Source organism: Barbus barbus (assembly GCF_936440315.1).
Source record: "Barbus barbus genome assembly, chromosome: 6".
Classification (NCBI taxonomy): domain Eukaryota; kingdom Metazoa; phylum Chordata; class Actinopteri; order Cypriniformes; family Cyprinidae; genus Barbus; species Barbus barbus.
Window position 1 is genome coordinate 1341294 of NC_136734.1, and position 9957 is coordinate 1351250.

Consider the following 9957-nt stretch of genomic DNA (forward strand, 5'->3'; position numbering starts at 1 on the left):
GGCTAATCTACAAAAGGCAGTTCCTCCGCGCCCCATTGTCCGGCTGCGCTCGGGATCTCCTGAGATTCTCCTCCGTCCAGCAGCGCTCATGGTGAGTAACTTTAGAGATGCTTCGGGAATCACCGGTGCATTGGATTGAGCAAAGATTTTAATTAGAGATCGACCGATATATCGGCCAGCCATTAATCGGCTGGACCATTTTGAGAGGATATTTGACCATTTTGTGTAATTTCCAAAATAATATTATTTTCCATAATATCCATAGTCCTAATTTGCTTTTTTCCCCAAAAATGTTCTAGTGAATTTTGAGTAAATTTGAAGTTTAATATTGAGTTCATTTAATTGTTAGCACCTCATTTGGTGCAAATATTTAATATAAGAACTGAACAATGAAAATAATCAAGGTAGATTATCCCACAGTTTTTTCCACCTAATTAATACAAATAATAATCATATTTAATCATTCTTATTTTATGCTCCAATATAAAAATATTTAACAAACAGCTATATTTAGCTACATATCTTTTGTTTTGTTTTTCTCGATCAATGTTATTAAAAATGCAAATATATAAGTAAAATTTAATTATAATTTAAAAATTGTAAATAAAAAATGACTGCAACACAAAACAATATATACTATTTCAGTCTTTCTTCTTCAAAATGTCATGTTTAATTTACCGATAATTGCCATTTCTTTTAAATTAATCGTGAAATTTATTTCTACCTTAAATTTCTATCAGTGTGTCCCGGCAGAAAATCACCAGTACATTTTCTGTTCAATTTATTTAGGCACGTACTTTAATCTTAAAATTCAACAGCAATTTGTAATTCTAAATATTTGTAAAACACTTGTGAAAAGTCAATTTTTTCATATTAACATGCAAACTGGGACATGCAATTTTTTTTTTTACAAACTTTTTAAAAATGTATAAGACTTTTGAGTGATGCTTCAAATGAGTCTCTGAATCTGTGTTTTTACTTGAGTCATTCAGAGTTTGAGCTGATTTGTGGAAGTGAATCAAACTTTAAAGCAGCTTTTCTTACTAAAGTTTGAATAAGAAGGCAAACACTAGTTCTTTAGGGAACTGCTCGAGACGTGTCTAACTAAAGATGACATGAATGTTTGTTTTTCAGGCACCAAAAAAAGCAAAGAAGAGGGCGGCTGATGGAGCGAACTCCAACGTCTTCTCTATGTTTGAACAAGCACAGATCCAGGAGTTCAAGGAGGTCTGATCATGTTCCTTCATGTCTGCCTGTGTCTCACCTTAACCAGCATCCTTACAGGAAGAGTTCATCCAAATTAATAATCTGTCATCATGTATTCACCATCATGTGCTTCCAAACCTGTGGCTGCCAGACTCCAAAAAAGACCAAGAATTATCACGTAAAAGTTTCATAATATGAAATTGCATGACCTCTGCATTATTTCAGGGCTTATGATGCTTTGTGTGAGGAACAGACCCAAATTTACAAAATCATGTATACATTTTCTATAGTATCATATTAGAAATTTTATAGGCCTATTAGATTTTTTTTTTTTTTTATATATATATATAGATTATAAATAATAGCAATATATATCATAAAATTTTATTTTATATAATCAAATTTTAAAAAAATATTTTTTTAAAACATGTTTTATATATATAACTCTAAAATGACAGATGTGTCAAAATTCTATCAATTAAAAGTCAAAATAATATAAAATATAACTACATACATATAGTTTTATTTTATGTAATTTAGATATTTTTTTAAATAATTCTTAAAATGTAGATTGCATATATATATAGTATTATTTAATTTTATATAATTTTTTTTAAAGAAATACATATTTGTCATTTTTTCAAATCATTTAAAATATTTTAAGGAATTTTAAATAGATTATATGTGATAGATTGTGTATATTTATTTATTTATTGTCTCTCTTTTCAAACAGGACTCAAACCTCAGATTGAAACAAAAAAAGGTTTTTAATGACACCAAACATCTTAATTTCTCATACAGTCCAAACAGCTTTGATTTTTATTTAATGTTTTATCCAAATTTAAATATGCAAAAGTGAATATGATTGTAGATGCATTTTAAATTTGGTCATTGATCATGTCAGTATTTCTGTTTTGGGCTGAGCAGAAGAGCGCAGCTGCTATTGTTGTGTGTTTCTGTAAAGCTCCTGTGGAATCTGATATTCCCGTCTGATCCCTATGGAGGACTGATATATGTATTTATAGAGGTGCTCCTTATCATACTGGATTCACTGAATTCTGTCAGGATAACTGGCACATGTGTGGCATTGTCCATCTGCCAGGGTCTGTGGAGGACAATAGCAGAGATCTCAAACTCTTCTCCTCAGATAACAAGGATCTGAGCCTCTGTGACGTCTCAGACAACCACAGAGAGCCTGTGAGCAGTGACGTGTTCCTCCGGGTTTATTTGCAGGCATTTATCATCATGGACCAGAACAGAGACGGATTCATTGACAAGAATGACCTAAGGGACACGTTTGCAGCTCTAGGTTGGTTTGGCAGGTTTTTACCTTCATAAGACAAATGAGATCATAGGAAAATAAACATGTAAAACGTGCAAAGTTCGTTAACAGATTCTTCACTGGTCCTGTGATCATCTTGTTTTTTTTTTTCTTCAAAAATTTGAGTTTATCCACCTTATTGTTCAATGTGTAAGTAAGCCGTTTTCTGTGAATGTGGAAATGGAAATAATGAGAGGAAAAACAAAGTGCAGTAAACAGAAAAATGTTTGGCACTACAAACCAGTGTGTTCATAATTAATATAATACATTAAAATAATATGGTAAGACTCACCCATTTGCAATATCAAGCAGCAAAACAAGCGGTTTTGTACAACTAAAAATAGCTGGACACGGATGACACCGGAAGCCAGACCCATAGAATTTACAAATGGATGGGAAGAATAAGGCGGATAGATTAATTCAGTCTCTTTTAATACTTTAGAACTCTAGGATTTATTAATACAATATTATAACACAGTATGTTTTCAGTTTCAGTTTTATTTTATTTTAATTATATTAATAATAATATATAATTAAATTATTTATTTAATTAATATATATTTGATAAAACAATTACAAATATGTTTTAAAAATAAATTTAATAATATATTTAAACATTTATTTATTTTTAAATAAATTTAAAAATAAATAAATGAATTACAGGAAATAACTTTAATAATTTCTATATGGGTAAAAACTCGGATTTAAAAATTCTGATATAGCCACTTTTATTTCTATATATTTTATATACACATATATGCATATACAGTGCCCTCCAAAAGTATTGGAACAGTAAAGACAAAATTGCTCTGTTGGCTGTGGAGTCAAGACATTTACAAATATGATTAAAAGATGAATACTTATTTTACTTATAAATACTTATAAAAGCCCAATACTTTTGGAGGGCACTGTATATAATATATATAATTTTTTAAAGATTTTTAAAAAATATGTATAGATATGTATAGATAGTAAAATTATAGAGCATAAAACAGAAATAGTAACTTAGATTCGGTCAGGTTTGATTGCAACTAGTGCGTACATGTATTGAATCTCATTTCCCATCATGCCCCTGTTCTGTCTTGTAACAGGCCGGCTCAATGTGAAGCAGGAGGAGATTGATGACATGTTGAAGGAGGCGTCGGGTCCGATCAACTTCACCGTCTTCCTCACCATGTTCGGAGAGAAACTCAAAGGCAGGTTTTCAAGAGATGAGACTTTAGCATGATCTTGAACATTGAAAAGCAAGTTTACTGCATTAAAAATCAATGGTGAGATATGAAGCTGCTGCCTGTATAGAACTTTTCAAACTGGAGATGGAGATGTTTTGTTCAGGCCTTTTATTGTGACTCGGAGAGTTTGATGGAGGTTTGTTTGAATGCAGGAGCCGATCCAGAGGAAACCATCCTTAACGCCTTCAAAGTGTTCGATCCCGAGGGGAAGGGAATCCTGAAGAAGGAATAGTAAGATGTTCAGTGTTATCAGACCTGTTTTAGCTCAGAAACACAAACACTCAGCCATTATTGTTTTGTCTTTTGAATAACGTGCATATAAATATACATGAATATGTGTATAAGAAATAAATGCATTTGGGTCAGTTTTGACCCGGAAGAAATACATAAATATTAAAAAATAAAATAAAAATGCTTTAAGACCCTCAAAATACACACCATTATTTTTTTCAGATCTTTTACATTTTTCATTTTTGATTTTTACTTTTTCATTTTTGACTCGGATATGTATGGAGCACCATTAGGTGTAAAAATTATCTATGAATTTATATTAGTGTCAAAAATGTTTGTAAAATATGTTTAGCATTTTCCCTATACCTCACAAACTTTAGGAACTGAATTTTGTTGCTAAACATGAATAAGTTCGTCTATTGACGAAGCAATGCAGTATGAAAAATGTATCACTTTTTTATCTGAAAGTAAAGTAAAAATAAAGTAAAATAAATGTATTGTATTTAGTTTTAAGTGATACTTTGCATAAATGACCCATTGTCACAGTCACCAGTCGAACTGCACTACAATTCCCAGCATCCCTCCTGCCACTCACCTGCACTCCATCTATAATCACTCACACCTGACCGCCATCAGGGAATCCTCCTCACCTGTTGCCACTAATCAAGCTCCCTATAAAACTTCACTCGACCCATATCCTCATTGTCTGGTCTTGAGGTTACAAGCGTGTCGTCTGTCTTATCACTTACCTGCTGGATTCCTGTGGCTCTCTGGATGTCTTCCTCCAGTTGATTCTACTAAAGGGAAATATAAGGATGATTGGTTCCCCAGTTTATTGAGCTTCATTGAAATCTGAGTTATTGCACTTACCTGTTGAGGTTGCCTTCAGTTTGATTAATAAAGAAGCTCTTACCTTGCTCATCCTCGTATGCCTCTCCATCCAGTGTGTGACACCCATATTCATGTTCTTATGTTTTATTTTAGTATCATTTATAGATATTTTCTGTTAATATTTAAAGTCTTAGTATTTTTGTTGTCATATTTATTAATTATACTTATATTTATAGTAATTTGATTTATATTTTTATACTAATATCTGTCATTTTGTGTGTTAGTTAGGTCATTGCAGTACTTCAGTTTAAACTAAATGAACATTGGAAGACTGAAAATAAGTAAAATGCACTTATTTTGTTTGAACATTTTTCAGAGTATATTTATTTTGACATTGTTTCGTGGGAAATATGTAGGTTTCAGTCCGATGGAGTTAATACTGTACTTTTGTTCCTATAAATTCATACAGTAATATTCAATTAAGACTTATAATTTTTATAATATCATAATTTTTGATTTGGTGTTTGTGTAGTTTGAAAATTTAAAATATGTAAAAATGCAATAACATTATATATTATAATACAAATTTTGTGTATATATATATATATATATATATTTTTTTTTTTTATTTAATTTTTTTTTAAATGCATTAAGCATTGTTTTTAAATGCATTGTTCTTGATGCATCTCTCCAGTATTACTGAGATGTTGACCACGCAGGCCGATCGGTTTTCTGCTGAGGAGGTGAGGCACATGTACTATGATGCTTGATGGTTGCCGTGGATACAGTATCAGGACCACTGACTGCGTGTTGTTTCAGATGGAGCAGATGTTCAGCGCATTCCCTCCAGACGCTGCAGGAAACCTGGACTACCGCAATCTGGTCCACATCATCACTCACGGAGAGGAGAAGGACCAAGAATAGTTCACTCGCTCCTCAGCCAATCACAGTGCTCTCTGTGTGTTTGTACCCGCCCACTTGTTTATGAAACGGATGTAGTTATTGAAACAAGAATGTTCTGATTTTTTAACGTATGATGATGTGTTGATGTTTGTACCTTTGGCATGAAACCTGTCGGACTTTACTTACAAAAAAATAATGTAATTGGTAAATAAACATATATGAAATACTGATTTGAGTGCAAATGAAGAGAAACACAAGGAAATGATTTGAAAATTAAATTGACACCATATGTGTTTTTTGACTATCATCAGGCTTTTAAGGCTAATATAGTCTGATACAGTGAGAATATGGAGGAAAAAAACAGCTCTTTTATTCAAAAACTCAAACTGCGCAAAATTATGCAATTTGTTGCAGATGTTATATTTGTATACCGATATGAAGGATTAAAACCTGCTATTCACATCCATATTTCCCAAAACAGTTCATAATAGACCGTTCTCTAATTATCTTTCGGATGAATAGATGTCAAACGAAGTTTCAAATCCTTCTTCCCGGTGTCCGTGCTAGTTCAGCCGAGTTCAGACCACTTGAAGCTCGAAACCTTTCATGCTGGAAAATAAATAGACACAGGTGTAACAGCTGTCAACAAATCAAAGCTGTCAAACCAAACAAGGCTACTCAAATTACATGAAAAGTACATGGAAAGGAAATTAGAAGTTGCATTTTTGGGTATCCTTAATACATTACAAACACTATTGCACAATTTAACCCTCAGTCAACCTTACATTAGTACATTAGTAAAGGGAGTACTCATAGGACTTGAATGAAATTTGATGATTCAAACTTACAGCTCATCACCGCTCTAGCACATGTACACGTTAACACTGCCATATGCTGCCTCGATTTCCTTCTGCGGACGATAAAGGGACGACATACAAAACCTTTCCTTAACATTTGGAACACATGACGTTAAAACAATACCATTACTTGTTCCAATGAAACATGAATGCACTAAAAGTGAACAACACTCACTTGGATGCTTCAGACTCACACCAGAAACACTCAGATTGTCTATAGAGCACTTTTCTCCCCTCTAAACAATAACACTGGTTTGCACTAAATTATGCACTAATAAATGTAACAGTACACTGATACAGATTACATCAACACTTACGCTTTGTTGAGAAACAGTTAGCTTCCCCACACCGAACTGTTCATCAGCAATCTCTGTCGATATGCAAAATTACACAGCCCGAATTATATACAATGTGAATGTATATGAATGTATATGAAATTGCATATCAATTAAGTCAGGTAATTCGTCAATGTTGATATTTATATGATGCAATTCTGATGCTTGTAATGTAAATCAGTGAGATCTTTATAACAGTACAGCATATACTAACCTAAAATGATCTACATATCAGTAATCGCTCTATATCTCCAGTAATATGTCTCAGTAAGATGAGATTGAAATGATCCAAACATATGCAATGCTGATTGAGAGATGAAGAAACAAACGCTCCTCAAAAGATCCTGATGATCAGATTTGAGACGTTGATTGATGGAGAATCAAGTAAAGCTGAGCTGCTTCAGTCCAGGAAGTGTTCATCTGGAGATATGACTAACAATTTCATAATATTGTTATTCTTATGTTTACTTTATAAAATTTTGTGAAGATTTCATAGCTAAAAACACATGAAGCACGAGCTGAAGGTGAATATTTGTACAAATTATACTAAAAGGAATTCATTTTTAACAGATCAATTTTTAAATTTACTTTTTGGTGACCATGCATACAAATGCTTTTTCCAGGATATATATCCGGTCCAGGATTTCTAAATAGCCTAAAATGTCTTGGTTTTGTTTTCCAGTTGTTTCCATGCTTGCTTAAGGTAATGATTGAAAAGTAGTTCGACCAATAGCTTGCAGGCATTGGACATAATCAACCAATCGTGGCCTGCGAGAAGGCGGGACCTACAGAGAATGGCGGCGCAAAACCGCATACAAATATGGGGACTTTAGAGTATGTTAATATGAAAACACAGCCAAACTTAAACATTTTAGCTAATTTAGAAATTTAGAAACAAGGAAGAGCCGTAGTTTTAGAGGTTGTTAATAACAAATTAATTTCTTGTGTAATATCAGTGAATATCATTCTAGTCACTGAAGTTTGGCTGTGTTTGTGCGGGTGTTTTCTATCCCTCAGTGACTCTCAGAACAGGTGGCAGTACTTTTATTTTCTGCTGGGATAAAGTCAAAGCCTGTGCTGTTATTTCTGTGTGCAGCCTGTAATCTAATACAGTCTTAATGCAGCGGCCCGAGACAATGAGCAGCGCTGTGCTTTCACAGAAACCTCCGGGTGTCTGATGTCTGACTATGGCAAGCTGCTTAACATTTAATCCTTAAAGCCTACTAGTATCTATTTTCATGCTACTTGCAGACCGCCCTAGGGTGACCACATTTGAATAACTCCTAGTATTTATTAAATAGGTACTAGTATCTAACAAAAAGTTATAGTATTTCATAAATAAGTAGGCCTACTAGTATCTTATGAATCCTTCCTAGTAATATTTAAAAACACACTAGTCACTATTAGTGTCTATTATCACTATTATCACTATTTTAACTACTAGTTTGTAATAAATAAGAACTAGTATGTAATGAATAAGTACCAGCATCTTTAACAAGTTACTAGTGCCTAAAGAATAAGCATTGGTAGCTAAAGAGTAGTAGTTAAGGAATGTACTAGTACTTCATGTCATAAATACTAGTAGCTAAAAAAAAAAGTACTAGAAGCATGAATACCAGTATGTTTTTAGGACTGAATGTTAAAACAGCTTGCCATACTATGTATGACGGGATGTTGATCATCTCAGGTCATGACTGCCAAAGATGAGGGAGTTGTGTTAGTAGTGTTTGCTGTTGTATTAAACACACACACATGTAACTCAGAATTCCTGTGTCTTAAGTGCTCCTCTTCTAGTCATCGTGTGTCAGTTGTAGTGTTAATCCAGGGTCTGGATGGGCTGGTATTGTTGGTAACAGGCTGGATTATGGGTCAGGAGCTCCTGTTTCTCAGCCTGTTTTAAAGCTTCTGAAGCTCCAGGACACCTGTATGAAAGAGAAAGAGCTGAAGAAACGACGGCCGACTGACGATTTCATCACACTGCTGTGTTTGTGGAGTTTTACTGATGAAACATGGTATATTTGCAAAATGTGCATAAACCTTTTTACTGTCATTTCATCCAGCATTTAAGTGTCATAATTTAAGAAATAATAATAATTTAAGACCTGTTTAGTATTAAATAATACTTTGCATCTTCAATATGAATTGCCCATAATCATGTTCTCATCTGTTATTTTAGTATCATTTATAGTCAACGCTAGTTTTTCTTTATATTTTGAATTCCTTTTTATTCTATATTTTGTTTTCATTTAAAGTTTTAGTAAATTTGTTGCATTTGTTGTTTTTAAATATCTCTATATAGTTTTTATTATTTTTTATTTCAGTTTGAGTTATTTTAGCACTTCAAGTTAAACTGATTAAATAAGTGTAATTGTTTATTTTATTTCAGTTAACATTTGTTTGATTTTCATGCAATGTTTATTTTATTTTAAGTAACATGGTTTTAGTTTTAGTTAACAATAATAACCCTGGTTGGCGTCCACATAGCATATGAACTATTTACAGAAACACTATTTTATATTATTAATTGATGTCTGACACATGTATAAATGTGTATTTGATTTATATATTGCACTATTTAACAAACTTAATTTCCCAGAATGCTCTATTTTACCCACTAGATTATAATCCATAGAAGCAAACTGCCTAGAATTTACACAATTAAATTATGATCTAAAAATAATGTGGTGAAATTTCACAGTGCTGTATGAAAGATATTCTACCTATCAGGTTGTTATTTTTATTTTTTGTTTTGGGATTGTGTTGAATTTCTTTGAATTGCAATTCAGTGAATTCTTGTCAAATTCACATTTATGTATAAAAAAGGATTGAATTGAAAAAAAGTCACTGACAACAAACACTAGAGGACACCACAGTTCTGTTTCTACTGCCAGTGCTCTGAATATATACAGTATATCTGAGAAACATATGATCAGAAGCTTTTATTTTTGGTAAAATGCATGTATTTGAATCCATCTGCAATGTTTTCCATCTACAATTAGTTAATTCACTTATAATGAAAAGCAAAATTATGCGATCAATAA

At 32.6% G+C, this 9957-nt stretch overlaps 2 protein-coding genes across 2 annotated transcripts in view; both read left to right on the top strand.

Moving 5' to 3' along the window:
- The window catches only part of LOC306871772 (guanine nucleotide-binding protein G(I)/G(S)/G(O) subunit gamma-10-like), a 480959-nt gene that overhangs the window by 173367 nt on the left and 297635 nt on the right, over positions 1-9957 (top strand). The window lies entirely within an intron of this gene.
- Positions 44-5953, top strand: LOC306871771 (myosin regulatory light chain 2, ventricular/cardiac muscle isoform-like). The gene is made up of 7 exons (XM_079419916.1): positions 44-91; positions 1135-1227; positions 2440-2515; positions 3619-3723; positions 3912-3990; positions 5516-5564; positions 5641-5953. Exons 1-7 carry the CDS (start codon positions 89-91, stop codon positions 5743-5745), a joined length of 510 nt encoding a protein of 169 aa, XP_079276042.1. The 5' UTR covers positions 44-88; the 3' UTR covers positions 5746-5953.

Coding starts and splice junctions, on each gene's coding strand:
- LOC306871771 (XM_079419916.1), top strand. Junction 2,516..3,618: donor GGACACGTTTGCAGCTCTAG/GTTGGTTTGGCA, acceptor GTCTTGTAACAG/GCCGGCTCAATGTGAAGCAG. Junction 5,565..5,640: donor ATCGGTTTTCTGCTGAGGAG/GTGAGGCACATG, acceptor GTGTTGTTTCAG/ATGGAGCAGATGTTCAGCGC.